Source organism: Homalodisca vitripennis, chromosome 1 (genome assembly GCF_021130785.1).
Source record: "Homalodisca vitripennis isolate AUS2020 chromosome 1, UT_GWSS_2.1, whole genome shotgun sequence".
NCBI classification, from domain to species: Eukaryota; Metazoa; Arthropoda; class Insecta; order Hemiptera; family Cicadellidae; genus Homalodisca; species Homalodisca vitripennis.
In genome coordinates, this window is record NC_060207.1 from 153,005,363 (window position 1) to 153,020,910 (window position 15,548).

Below are 15,548 nucleotides of genomic sequence, written 5' to 3' on the forward strand. Positions count from 1 at the left end.
AAATGTAAATAATATACAACTTGTTTGGCGATTGGTTTGGAATAAGTCCTAACAGTTTAGATGTTTAAATTATTATTTTACATACTTGTTTGAATTAAGGATCATTCTTGAGCCTTTTTGTACGTGTGAATTATTATACAGTTTTATTCTGATGTATTATATTATAGGACCTGAAACGACTAGAAACTGAAAAAATATGCGCAAGAAAATAAACAGTCACAAATGGAGGCCGAAATCAAATCACTGAAGAATGAATTGTTGTCATTGAACTGCATGAACAAAGATTTCAAAGAAAAAATAGAAACTTACGATAGGGATCTAAACGAATCCAGAGAAAAAGAAGCGCGTCTTTTGAGCAAGGTAAGACGTACAAGTATTGCCTCAATAAAAAAAATGTTGAATTTCACTGTCACAGCTTAACATTTAATAATAGTATAATTCATTTTATGTAATAAATTTATTTTGTAATCTGCAAGTAGGTTGAACCCGAAATATATCGCTTTCATGTCATAAATCCCACTAATATTATAAATGCGAAAGTTTGAATATTTGGATATTTGAGGTTTGTCCTCGAATCACGCTGATACTGGTATACGGATTGTGCTGAAATTTGGAACAGGTTATAGCTTTTGGTCAGAATTAACACTTAGAGTGCTTTTTACCACCCATAACATATTCATTTCACCAAATAAAGTCGAATTCAAATTGAAAAATTAGTTTGTTTACATTCGAATGTTTTGACAGCTATAGTTCGAACGAACTTTCTGAAACATCTGTTTACATTTGAATTTTATCATTAATAAGTAAACAGTGCTTGATCGGTAGTGTAATGCAGATAGTAAATAAAACATTAACATATAAATTTTACTCCAGATTTCGCCAATGACGAATTAAAATTATCTAATGCATTAAATACTGTTATAAGACTAACCTTTATGAACAAAGTTATGAATGTTTTCAAAACTATGTCAACACGATTTTGACCAAAGTAGATTTCCGAGAACTAGATAATCGAACGTATATAAAGTTTGATCGAGGCAATATGGCAAGCTAAACTGTGACATAGTAGGTAAGTGAATTTAAATGGTCTTAAGTAGGCACTATTTAACCGAAGTAGACATCTCGGTCCTACGTAAGTATATACCAATACATTAAATTGTATAAATGGCAATAGCCCCTATTTAATTTCAATAAACATTGAATCACAAAAAGTACTTGCTCCGCCGGGAGTCGAACCCAGATCTCTCACTTTCCGGGTGAATGTGCTACCATTACACCACAGAGCGCTTACTTTTTTCCGATTAAATTATTTTGTATTTGGCCGTATCTGTCACATATGCGTTTTTAAATAAGCAAACTAACATATGATCGGAAGACCAAATACCTGTCAAACAACTTTTATTTACTTTAAATTGTATAAATGGCAATAGCCCTATTTAATTTCAATAAACATTGAATCACAAAAAGTACTTGCTCCTTCTTCGTCAGAACAACAAGGCAAACTCTACTATAGTACTGGAAATATCTTAGACCTGAAATATATGACAAGGACTGGAAATATACGCTTTTTTGACCGAAGTAAGTTTCCGAGATCTGTGCGATCTGAGATTTGTGCTTTCTTGATCGGGATAACAAGGCAGATTCAGCTGTGACGTTATGTATATAATTAATTAGAACCAGAAATGCTCCTACACGTGCCAAACATGATATAATAATTAAGTTAAACTCTGATACTATTTACCACGAACTTAAATAATATCTACCTGATGTATGCCTACTTACGTTTTAAAATTTTTACAGGACTCCCATCATATTACATCATAATTGCTTTTACTAAGTAATATAAGGACTTTGGTCCTAAGATTGCGTGCGAAGCCGCGGGTAACAGCTAGTTCTTCATATTTTAAAATAAACTTTGTAGTTGGATATACCATGCGTTTATCCAATTTCTAATACAGTATTAACAAACTAAAGTAACAGTGGCGTAATACATACCCCCGCAACCCCCGCAATGCGGGGGGGCGCGGCGTGTCAAGGGGCGCCACACGAAGGAATGAAAAAAATAAAAAAAATTATACCGATTTTAACCAAATTCTTAAGGTTGAATATCACTATTTTCATTGTAATTCCTTATAATTTTTTTTGTATAAATGAGCTAGCGAGGAATATCGTAGGCCTATTATCATTTCTTGTTTTAGTTAAACGCCTTCAAAACTAAAGCAGGCAAACTATTTGCTGAACCGCCACGGAAGTGTATTTTAAGGCGCTTTAGGACCGTGTGTGAGCGTGGGGGTGTGCGTGCGTGTACTGCCTTGTTTCATGTTGCGACTTGAATACTCCCCTCCCTCCCTCCACACTACCAAGTACCAATTATTGTTAGGTAGTTCCTTCACAGTATACTGTGGTTCCTTGTCACTCAGTCATATATTCATTACTCGTTACGTTTACTGCATTTTCGAAAGTTGTGATTTATTCAGTAGCCTACAACTGTGGTGGCGGTGAAAAGTGTTTGCAAACTACACCTCTTACAGGAAACTTATATTATGGGACGATGTACTAGAAAACTAAATCAATAATTAAACAAAAATGTCTAAAAAACCTAGTGGTGCAGAATACCGAAAGCGGAAGAAGGAGGAGGAAGAAAAAGCAAAAAAACACCAAAAAATTGATCTATTTTTTAAATCTGACATATCTCTTAGTAAAAACAATGACAGTGTAAGGAAACAAATAACTTCCGGTTTAATTTGTGAGTGTAGTGAAATAAGTTCTGACCTACCTACCATCGAGACAGAAAATGGAACATCTACTCAGACCCCACCTGAATTCACAAATAACGAACCAGACGTGAGTCTAGACGTTAAGATAAATAATGATAGCTGTAGCTGTACCGTAGACATTGATAAAAACTGTGTTTTGCATATTGATACTAATGAAATCAGTCAACAACGTGGTGTTTTTAAAACTGACATTGGGCTCTACACTAATGACGGAGTATCCCTCTTAAAAGAAGAAGATAAAACTTTCATTTTGAATTCTGAACCATGTAGGCCCACAGGGCCTTTTCCTAAAGACTCGACAAACAATAGATCTTTTAGCAGTGATTTTTATTACAAAATTGCCAAAACGGGCCAAAAACTAGAACGGTTTTGGCTTTGTTATTCACCTTTATTAAATGGCGTATACTGTGAACCTTGTTGGTTGTTCGCTGACAGAACTGACCCTAAATTTAAAGATGCTTGGTGTAAAGGTCTAATAAATGATTGGCAAGGTTTAAGCAAAAAAATTAAAGAACATGAAACATCTCGTATACACTTAAATTCATGTTTAGCATATAGTACCGTAAAAAATAGCCAAGATGCAAAATCACTTATTCAAAAGTATGAACCTGAGTATTGTGAGATTCTCAAAAGACTTTTAGATGTAGTAATAACTATGGCTACTTGTAACTTAGCGTTCAGAGGGCATCGGAATGAAAATATTGAAACAGTGGACACTACTTCTGGAAACTTTTTGAATATTATAGATTTGTTGTCACGATACGATCCTCTTCTAAAAAAGTCACTTAGAAAACGATCAAAGCAAAGTTAAGTATTTGTCTCCCAAAATCCAAAATGAAATGATCCATGTTTGCGTCACAGCAATGTTCTGGATGAAGTTGTAAGTGAAATCCAAGCAGCTCCTTTCTTCTCTCTGGTATTAGACACCACTCAAGACGTCTCAAAAACTGATCAACTATCGATAGTAATACGACATGTGGCAGTCCAAAACTACGAAAAACTTGAAATTAAAGAATCATTCTTAGGGTTCATTAGCTCTTACAGGCCAAAATTCGGAAAAAATTACTAACGAGGTTTGTAATTTTTTGGAAGAAGAAAACAACATTAAAATTGAAAAGTGTAGAGGCCAGGGTTATGACGGGGCAGCCGTAATGAGTGGAAAACTATTCTGGAATCCAATCTAGAATAAAGCAAAAGTCGCCAAATGCAGAGTACGTGCATTGTGCCTCGCATAATTTAAATTTGGTACTCAATGACTCAGTTACTGACATAACAGAAATGATTTTATTTTACGATTTGGTCAATCAAAATTTACGTGTTTTTCGGGGCGAAAGCCTGCCAAGATGGCAAGCTTTGAGAGAGAAATCTATGGAGCAAAGGGGGTCTATACTTAGCAAGACACTCAAAAGATTGTGTCCCGACCCGTTGGTCATCTAGGTACGATTGTTTACTGGCCATAAAGTGTAACTTTGTTTCTGTCTTAAGCTGTTTGACGAATATTATTCTGACTTCTAAAAAAGAATAAAGAGGTTTTAGAGGCAACTGGACTCAAAAAAACAAAATGACGTGTTTTCAAATTTGTATTGATGCTTACTTTCCAAAGTAAGGTTTTAGAGAGAATTAATATTCCATCTAAAACACTACAAAAAGAGGATGTATCAATTGACGAAGCTACAGCCCTTCTTGGAAAGAGTATGACTGAACTAAAGAGAGCAAGAAATGAGTTTGAAGGTGTTGTTAAAGAAGCTGAAACGCTAGCCAGGGGATGGAATATTGAGTCTTCTCTGCCGACTAAACGATGTAAAAAAGTAAAAAAACTTTTTTGACGAACTGACCAACGATGTTGAATTTTTCTAATCCATTGCAAGAATTCAAAGTAAAAGTATTTTACAGGAGCTTGGATATAGTTATTGCTCAAAATCTCCAGACGTTTTGAGGAGCATGGTCAGGATTAACGATCAGTTCATCTTTTTAACTCCAAAGTACCTCACAGAGAAAAGTGATGATGAACTAATTTTTTCAGCCAGGAAGTTTTGTGAGAAGTATGAGGAAGATGTTTCACACGGGTTGGAGACACAAATAGTGTGTTTCAGAAAACATTGTTTCGGATGAAATAAAAACAAGAGGATTGAAAAAAGTTAAGGATTTAGCCTCATATTTAATGATAGAAAACGTGACTTTGTCAAGCAGCCTTCCTGATGTCTGCACAGCGATGATGATGTTCTTGACTCTCCCCAGTTACGTCAGCGTCAGCGGAAAGGTTCGTAATCACCAAAATATCATAAAAACCCGTACTAACTAAAAAATTAATTTTTGTGTTAAGAAGAGTTATTATACCCTTTAATTATATACTTGTATTATAACCTGAAAATGGCATATATGTTACACAACATAGTTTTTTTAATCTTATATAAATTTTCAGGTCATTTTCTAAACTCAAGCTCATAAAGAATTATTTGAGAAAACACTATGACCAATACCAGGCTGAGCGCTTTGGGAGTCTTGAGCATAGAACATGAACGGGCTCGTAGGATCAACTTGAAGATGTTAGCTGAAAAATATTTCAGTTTTAAGAAGAGGAGAGGGTTTTAAATAAATGGAAATAATTAACATGTCTACAATTTTTTCTATTTTTATTTTAATGTTTGAGATAGTTTCATTAATAAATAATTATGATGAATAATTCATTTTAAAGTTTTCTTTTCCTTTTTGATCTTTTTACAAAATGTATAAAAATAAACATTGCACAGCACGGGACTATCAACTATTTACACAAATTTTAAAGCCACTCTTAAAAAGTAAAGGTTTGTTTTCTATTACAATTTACCGTAAGTAGAGTGAACATCATGAGAATAAAGGTAGACCAGGGGAAGTAGGCTATAATTATAACGATGCGTGTAAGGTCAGTAGGAGGAAGGGGGGGGGGGTGTTAGGAGCCGACAGGAGGGGCGCATTTCAGTACGCTGCGGGGGGGCGCGACTCTGTCTAGTTAGTTACGCCACTGTAAAGTAGGTATTTAGTCTTTTGCAGTGACTTTTTTCTTACTTCCTTCTGCCCATTAAATTGAAAATAAAATCTGTAAGCTATAAGTTAATAACTATGTTGTAATGGATAATTTTAAACCATAATTTAAAATTTCGATAACATAACAAACCAAGGGAAAGTAACACGAAAGTTTTTGTTTTTTTTTTTCTTTTAAATGATGTGTATGGGTAGTTAATGAAAACAAAGAAGTATTTTATAAATTTTGATCAAGCACAGAATAAATTTTAAATAAACAAAATTAGAATGCTTTAAAATTTAACAAAATGTGAGTTGTTTTCATTAAACATTCAAAAATTCAGCTGCTTTGTTTTAAAATAAACTGCCATGGATGAAGTGTAAATAATAATCGTGTACTGCAGTAATTTACAATAGTGAAGCACAACGATCGGTCGTGGATGATGATGATTAGTGCACTCTTCCTTAATACCACCATTCTAACCTGGCTTCAGTTTCAGTTAGCTTATTCCTAGTGCTGCGATAACTGAAAGGTCTGTATAAACGTACACCCAATCAGTTATTTCTGTCATTAATCGGTTATTTTAGTCGAAATAATAACCGACTAAATCTTCTAATTCGACCCAGATTAACTGGCTTAGCCGGTCATTTAGTTCTCACCTCAGTCAAACAAATCTCATGCAATAGTAGAATTTCAACGTCAATTAGTTTAGTAATATCTCTCATTATAATTATGTTATTGTTGATTCAGAGTTTATTTATACATTATACTTAAAAAAATATTGTATTATATATTTAGTTACATTTAAATGTGCAACTATACATTTTGATATTTTGGATTGAAAACCCATTGATTCTCAAACACCTCGCTATATACGCAAACACCTTTTTATGTCATACGAAACAAATATTTTGATACCTGTTACGGATAATCTTTGATAGGAAATTAACTGGAGAGTTTCCGTTACATTTTACAAAGAAACTAGAATTATACTTGGGCTATTTTAAAATCTTGTGATAAATATGAAAACAAAAATGTATGTAAATTATAAAACCACTACGGTAATTGCTTTTATTAAAACAAAATTAAGTTGCGCGTAAATTATCAGGCAATTATGCAATGACCAATAATCTCAGGGTATCACGAATATGGCGATTACATCAGAGTATCAAATAGTCACAATTTTGGTACCGTAGACGGAGAGATGGAATGAGGATAACCCACCTTCTAATAAGCAATAACAACAATGCCCATTCCTGTTGAGACAAGATCACCACTCGAACAATAAATAAACTGTGTTTTTGAGCCGTGTTAGATGTATTTGTGAACATTTATTTATGTAATCAAATGAGTTACCTTTCACTTTATATATAATCAATGATTTTTATATAACATAAATTATTTATATTCTAATATAACATAAATTATTTATATTCTAATATAACATAAATAATCTATTCTAAAAATAATTAACTAATCTGTTAAATTAACACAACCCAAATAACCATTTATTTGAGATCTAATTTAATCACTACTTATTACCAATCTATTTATTACTTTGTTCTTTGTGTAATATGCCTTTTAAATGACCTTGGCTCCTTACATCAATTTTATAGTGAGTTTTTTTTTACTTTTAAGCCCTTTGTCTATCTATGACCATCTTTAGTTAAACTTCTTCTAGAGTTGTTACAGGAAATTAAAATCATTCCATCAAATATTATTTAGAACCAGGTTAAGTACCAATACTTAGGCTTGAGCAATGCAGTAGATGAAAATTTGTATTATCTCCTTATTTTAGATATATTTTTATAATGCAGTAGAAAACTTTCCAAAATATATTTAGGATAACTTATCAGATTCATGCAGTGAGTAGTGTGTGGTCTCGTGATTGTATAGTTTGTGTTTGTATAAATATTTCCTGTTTGCAGGTTGGGTCCACCATAGATATACTTAGTTGTACGATTAAAACATATTGCAGCAAATCGAACATTTAACTAACTTGTAAATATTACTCATTTACTTTTCCAGCTTGAAACAGGGAAAATTCAATTGAAAGACGAGATCAGTAACTCGAAAATTATGACTGAGAAATATATAATACTGCAGAAAAAGATTGAGAGCCTTGTAGGTGTGAATCGAAAACTGAGTAACGAAATAAAGAGCAAAGAGTAAGTATTTTTGTGTTTCAAAGATTGTAAGCACAATAACTTGGCCCAATAAATGAAAAACAAAAGATTTCGAAGAAAGAAAAGAAAGAAAGTCCAAAGTAGCTTATTATAATTTTATCTCAATACCATATAAAATGAAATCGTTTAAATACTAAAATCTAATAATTTGGATTAAATGATACACGTTATACTTCCAAACCTAACTATATTGAAATTAAAATAATATAGAAATGACAAAATTTTAGCACACTTAAAATAAACTTCAAATAATCTAATGAACAGCCCTGCGAACCCCCAAGTTACCATCGCCCTTCTATTTGAGGAATAACCAGTGGAGGGGCCTTGCAAATTGGAGCTCTTCAGGAGACAGATCGACAACGTCGATTGGGACGAAGAGGATAACCTCGATCCGACCGTGAAACGGATTGAGGAGGTACGGGCAGTCTGTCAGACCAATTATAATAGAGTGCCGTTCGTACTTAAACAGGAGTGGACCACATCACTGAACTGGTCAGATAAATCCAAGGGTATTGGTACATTAGGCAGAAGGCGATGGAATAGGAAAGGAATGTGTTAGTACAGAACCTCATTTCTGTCGAACATGGGTCCCGGAAAAGGAAGAAGGGATTGTACAACGCCCCTTCGGAGACCACTAAGGATGGAGATTGTAGACAAGAGTACGGCCTCGACGCCAGGATTGTCCATGAGACGAAGTGACTGGTAGGAGCGCATGCCACTGCTACAGGAGCTCAAATGCCTTCATCATCGAGGTAGGATGCAGTCAGGTATTATATCACCTTAGCAAGGAGAGTCCCTGGCAGGTTACTTCGGCTGACCGAGGGAAAGCTCGAAGAAAGGATAAGCGGGCGGCTAAAGTAGAGAAAGCTGCAGGGAAACAGCTTGCTGTTATGTCGTCCAAGATGACACCAGCAAGAAAGGAAAGCGGTCTGGAGGCGGTCCTGCGGACAAAGTGCTTCCGGTTTCGGCCACCTCCAAGCGGACTGCGGACAAACGACATAGGAGGTCAAGACCTTTGTTTTAAGCATGGGGAGACGGGTGATAGGCGGAGCGACTGTAAGATGGAATCACGATTTAGTCTTTGGTTGGGGCTGAACGTATCCCCCGAAACTTAAACACCTTCCTGCACGAGGGCCTGTTCTCCTACAGGCTCTGCACAAAGCCAGTAAAATTAAATAAAAACCCTCCAAGTAAATCTAAAACTGAGTAGAGTTTCAAACGGTCTCCTCTTGCAGTTTGTTCGGGAACATAAAGTTAACATTGTTGTAATAAGCGAGCATTGCCGTGACAAGGACGAGCCGTGCTGGTTCCATATCTTAGACACCTGTATACCTAACACGAACGCGTTCGTGAAGAGTCACGGTACATGTCATGGCTTCGTTTTCGTGAGCAGGAATAAGGTCATTCTCGTAATTTATCCCACACCAATTGAAAACGTGATCGAAATTTTATTGTCGCCGGTGGTGACGAAAGAGCAGCCGGGTGGGTACTGCAAGAGACGAATACTTATGACGTCACTTTGTGGAGATGGCTGCACGTGTTGGTCTGGTTTTTGTGAATTTGGGGAACACCCCCACATTTCGACGGCCGGGATACACCTTTACCATTCCGGATATATCGAAAATTTCTGCCGAAGAATTACGGAATGGAAATGATGGAGGATTTTACTAAATCTGATCGTATATAACCTTCAGTATTGTGTCAAGGAATCAAGAGTTTCGATCTGGAGAACCCCAAAGACCTCAAAGTTGGAATGTCGCCAGACTAAGCGAAGATACCCTAAGTGGGATTATCGACAGGAGAAAGGGCGCTGTCTTAGAAGTAACGAGGGACGCCGGAACGTGAACTCTTACGATGGAGCTTATTGTGAGAGGCTGTGAAGCCTCGATGCCGAAGAGTGACTCAAATCACGGTAGAGCTCCAGTGTACTAACCCCAAGAAATCGCACTGCTCTGCAGAGAGTGCTTAGAGTGCGCAGATAACTCGCGGTTGGCGGAGGGGCGAATAGTTTCCGAAGCCACCGCAGAGTAATTCCGTACAGCAAGAAAGGCTTTAAAGAAAGCAATCATCAGGAGTAAGTTCGATAAGTAAGACGAGTTAAGGGAGGACAAAGTTTCAATGCGGAGGCTCCGTGCCCATTCAGCCGGCCCAATTATGAGCTCATCTCTAGGACAATATAGTGGGTGCCTTGTACCACCCACCCGGTCAGGGAATACGAGGACATATCAGTCTACTCTGCCCTGGTTCCCTTTTTTATTGATGTGTAGCTGCCCAAGGCCATCGGACAGATGCGGTGCTGTATGGTACCTGGCCCCAATGTCGTCCCGAAGGAAGTGCTGAAGGTAGTAGTTCGAACCAGTCGTAACGCAGCTGCTGTAAGAAGGCACCTTAGATGACTGATGGAAGGCTCCAACGCCTTGCCCTCATAAGTAAAGGCAAGGGAGAACCGGAAACTCCGTCGGCATACAGACCTCTCTATGCTTGATACAAGCAGGAAAGCTTTTCGAGCTGCTGTTGAAGCCGAGGATCGTCGAAGCGATCGATGCTGGTGTTGCCTTTCTGATTGTCAACACGGATTTCGGGCAAGCCGCTCCACAAATGGGGTGGTAGCATAGGGTTTGGACGCCTTCGTTGCAGCTCAGCTTGAAAACCATAGCACGCGTAGGCTGGTCTCGCTGACCGCGCATTCTCTGCCTCCTGAGAATGTTTAACAGCTATCTCAGCAATAGGCAGTTGATTTATATGACTCCTGATGGGCCATGCAGGAGAAAGATTACGGCCGGAGTTGCACAGGGCTCGATTCTGAGATCGGACCTATGGAACATCGCCTACGACGAGATCATCTGAATGGAAATGCCAGTAGGGAGCTACCTCGTGGGATACTGAACAATATTGCCACGGTCATCACTACGAGAACCTACGACGAAGCACAATGGCAGCTCGACCGAGTCATACTGAGTACTGGTCTGGATGGGTGAGTGACGGCCTGTCTCTGGTGCCTTAGAAGACCAAGATCACCAGGCGGAGGATTGATAGTACAGGCCCAGGTAGGCCAAGGGACTATCGAGACAGAGAAAATATCTCGGCGTGATCCTTGATCCCAAACTCACTTTTTGGGACTAGATCTCTGGGGCGGTAGTTGTTACCTCCTCTTTGAACCAACTGATGAGGAATATCGGTGGACCTATCGCGAGTAAACGGCGGCTGTTCATGTCTGCCACGCACACACAGTGCGCCTGTACGGGTGCGAGATACGGGCAGACACTCTACGTCAAGGGTGATACGGCAAAAGATGGTGACAGAACAGACAAAAGTGATACTTCGAATCACGATTTCTTATCTAAATGTTGACAAACTGGCCGTCCTCGTTGTGGCCGGGACATCCCAACAGACCTACTCGCTTTCGAAAGGAAACATTATGGTAACGCGTACCGAGGATTGAGAACAATACTATGGTTTATGCAAGATCACCATTTAACTACTTTTTTGTTATACCATTTAAAACAGAGTTTAATTATACAACGACTTACTTGTCATGGCGAAACAGATTTACAAGTGATTTAGAAAAGCTATACACTTTTAACATCTGAAGGGGCATAGGAGACTATGTACAAGGAGGAGAAGTGTAGACTTTGAGTAAATATAAAGGGTCTATAACCAGAGAGAAAAATTCAGCTTTCCATAGTATTTTTGGATGTCAGATGATTTTAAGCCTTTATTGGCCAAGATTGAAAGGGTTTCAGAAAATGTACAAAAATGTTTGATACTACAGATATATCAATTTAAAAACCATACCAAAATCCTAACATTACTTGTGAAACAAAATTTGTAAAACACAAATCCTATAGTAGTACTAGAGCAACATAACACAATACCACTTTTATTGTTTTGTTTAAAGTTTAGAGTTTTAACTAAAAATAAGGTATTTTAGTATTATATAATATGAGTGTATGTGTATATACGTATATTAAAAATTCAAATTGTAACTAATTATTGTACTGTTTTTTAGGAAAGCAATGGAAAAATTCGCCATTGAGATTAGAAATCTTGATGTAGAATTAAACAATGTAAAAAACTTGAACAAAGTTCAAAATGAAGATAATATTAGTTTAACAAAAGCAATCAGCATTGGAAAAGATAAAATTAAGGAACAAGAAAAACTCATCTGTGGCCTTACATCAGCGATAAACCAATACCAGTAAGTAAAACTAGAGTGCTCTCTTATCCAAACAGTTTATGTGACTGTGTCTTTGGTTAGACACAAATTCACAATTGACCTGAATCACTTGAATTTTTTAAATTAATGTTCATTTTATATTCACAAATTTTATAACAATATCAAGCAAACATTTGTTGAGCAGGTTGTTGAGAGAAAACATAATTCTTTTTTCATCTATAAGATCTCTATAGAAAAGTAATTCCATATTTGTATGAAATATTTAATTTTGGCTTTATATATATATTCCGGCTTAAACCTAAATACAGAATTATTCCTTATTATCTTCTGATTTCTTATATACCTAAAATAACAAATAAAAGTTCAAGTTTTCTCCTAAATTCAACCAGTAGCTTGTTATTTTCCTATTTTTCATTACTATTTTCTAAAAGTATAATTATTATACAAAAGAATATTATAAAGATACCAAATGAATACCATACGATACTCAAAAAATAACTTGTAACCAAATATAATATGTATAATGTGAGAAAAAACATCAGTGTGAATATTAATTAAGTGAATCAATATTTATATACTTTAATGAATGTATGTTGAAAGTATGTGAATACAATTTCTAAATACATACTGTAGGTTTTAAACATTTCTTTATTTCACATAGGCAATGATAAACCTTTTACGCACTCAAATACTATTATTCACCCACCTCCATAAATGTTTACTTCAGTTAGCAAATCAACTAGGCAAGGAAATGTGAGACTTGTGTGGAATAGCTAGGAGTAGCTGAGTAACTAGCATCTGTTTTGTGTATTTAATGTCTGTTCAGGTGATCAAACTAGTCTGTATCTTATGGTAGGTAGAGATTTTTATTTCAGGAAACAGGAAGAACTGTGTTAACTAAAAAGTTAATTTTACACACACACACGCACGCACACACACACACACAACTTTTAACATTCATAATCATTGCTGTACCTTCAAATATTATTTATATTAATCTGTATTTTCAGATTAGAGAAAGATGAGTTTGAACAAAGACTTGTAAAAATGAGAGATGGAGCAGTTTTTGAAGCTATTAAAATATGTTCAAATCTATTTTTCCCATTTTCAATTTAACTGAGTAGCATAAAACAATTGAACTCACGTATATGATACCATTCCAAATTGTACTTGAGGTTTACTTCAGTAGTTATACACAGTATTTACTTGTGTACATTTAGTACTGTTTAAGGCTTGTATATAATAATTATAGTAAATAAAAGATTAAAAAATTGTTTGGATTTTATTTTGTCAATTGAGATAGTTTGATCTTAACTGCTTTAAAGCTCATTCCATCAGCTGTTATAGAAGTTAGCACAATAACCAGCTGATGAAAATATTCATGGTCTTATCTGGTACATATAGTGCAGTCATTGAAGCGAAAAATACGGTCTTACCTCCGAATTTTTTTACTGTGAACCGATTTGCATGAAATTTTGGAATTAGGCTCATCTTACCCTTAACTTCAAAAGTGAAAATGATCTGAACTCCGCCTATTATTTTTAAGGGGTGTAAACAACCCCTTAATGGAAAAATCGACATTGGGCCATTTTATCGCTAGAAAACATGTTTAATACTAAGTGGTGAAATTTTAAAGTGTTTTCTAACACAATTACCTAATATCAAAATCATTTTCAACCCCTTGAACATCTTACAACCCTTGCAAACAACCCCTAAATTAAAAAAATTACAAAAAAATACTTTGGTATGATATAAAAAGATGTAAGTATAGAGTTAGTAATATTTTATATTTTCTATAATAATTATCAAATTTTTAACCCCCTTTCAGCCCTTGAAAACTACCCCTTGATAAAAAAATTGTTAAATTTTTTTTTTATAAAATGAAAAGGATTTAAATATTATTCCACACTCTCGAAAATGATTATCATATTCTTAAGCTTTTCTACCCTTAAAACTACCCCTAAATTAAAACAGTAAATATATATGATTACATATTATTTAAAAATAATTTAATTTAGAGTAAAAAATTGCCATTTATTGGATAAAATATTTACAAATTATACAAAATTCACTCAAATGTGTTATATATACATATAAGAAAGCATGTATTCATGCGTACGTTTCCAAAATATATGAGCCATATTATGTATATATATACACATTACAATAGTTTTGGGTCTCTATTATACTGCGTACTTTCACATTGCTCCAAATATTCACAGTCCGAAATTTTCAGTTACTAAGTAGAAAAAAATATGATAAGTTTTTTGACCATAACTCCTTCAATTTTCATGCTATCACAATTTATAAAAAACCATTGTAAAGGTAATTAAGAGAGCTACAACATCCTTTATTGCAATATATAGTAAAAAACCTTTTTCTCAAACGGTGAAGGGTTAAGGGCTTAAGAGAGGCTGTGATTGCGCTGCCACACGCTCTTTAAACAATCATATTTCCGTAAATTTTTGTTTTACAGAAAAATAAAAAAATAAAAATTGTTTGCCAGAAATATACCTACATTTTTCATACTTACACTTTTATTCGTATATGTCGTCATTTTTGAGATATTATGAAAAAAGGTGGTTTTTTAAAAATTTGAAATTTTTTTTAATCGTGACTTTTTTGAAAAATATGTGTCCTGAAGCAGCCAAACTGATACAATCTATTAAACTCTTCATAATAAAGTTGATTCTAGGCGGAATACGATTAATTTTAATTTTTGTGGAAATGGCACTTATGAAACCCAATGATTTAAAAGAAAAAACATTAGATGCTCCTCTTATTTGCAATACAGCTCACTTATTTTACGTGCAAAAGACTTTTAATAGTACTAATTTTAAAGCTTATTTCAAGCAATATAAAAATCTTTTTTATTAGAATGCCTAAAATGCATCTGCTCGCCGCTAGATGGCATTGACCACATCGATTAAATTTCAGACAAAATAAAAAAACGGCTTTGATTTTTAATATCTAGCTTAATATTGCACTTAGAATACTTTATAAAAAACAAAATTGTTCATTGTTTTACCTGTTACAATTGTGTTCTTTATAACATTTTCGATAAACGTATATTTTTGGAGATATTTGCAAAAAACCGATGAAAAACGTGAAACAATTGCGAATTTTCAGTTGCCAATAACTTGAAAAGTATTGGATTTTTCGAAAAACGTTATAAATGATTTTTTGCTTAAAATTAGGCCTTCTATCGATATCCGAGGTTATTTTGAAAAAAATAAATTCACTCCCGAGAAGGGGTGGCAACCACCCCCAGGGTGGTTGCGGAGTTCAAATCATTTTCACTTTTGAATTTAAGGGTAAGATGAACCTAATTCCAAAATTTTATGCAATTCGGTTCACAGTAAAAAAATTCGGACCAATAATGCTTCAATGACTGCACTAATAATTGT

The 15,548-nt window shown here is 35.1% G+C and overlaps 1 protein-coding gene across 1 annotated transcript; it reads left to right on the forward strand.

The window, feature by feature from the left end:
• The first annotated feature begins 190 nt into the window (after positions 1-190).
• Positions 191-13,415, forward strand: LOC124355507. The gene is made up of 4 exons (XM_046806672.1): positions 191-360; positions 7,807-7,946; positions 11,974-12,162; positions 13,152-13,415. Exons 1-4 carry the CDS (start codon positions 223-225, stop codon positions 13,255-13,257), a joined length of 573 nt encoding a protein of 190 aa, XP_046662628.1. The 5' UTR covers positions 191-222; the 3' UTR covers positions 13,258-13,415.
• Positions 13,416-15,548: the final 2,133 nt, after the last annotated feature.

Bases quoted from the DNA above. Each gene is read 5' to 3' on its own strand.
- LOC124355507 (XM_046806672.1), top strand. From the start codon at position 223: ATGGAGGCCGAAATCAAATCACTGAAGAATGAATTGTTGTCATTGAAC. The intron at 361-7,806 runs GTAAGACGTACA...TTACTTTTCCAG, and splicing joins AAGCGCGTCTTTTGAGCAAG to CTTGAAACAGGGAAAATTCA. The intron at 12,163-13,151 runs GTAAGTAAAACT...CTGTATTTTCAG, and splicing joins TCAGCGATAAACCAATACCA to ATTAGAGAAAGATGAGTTTG.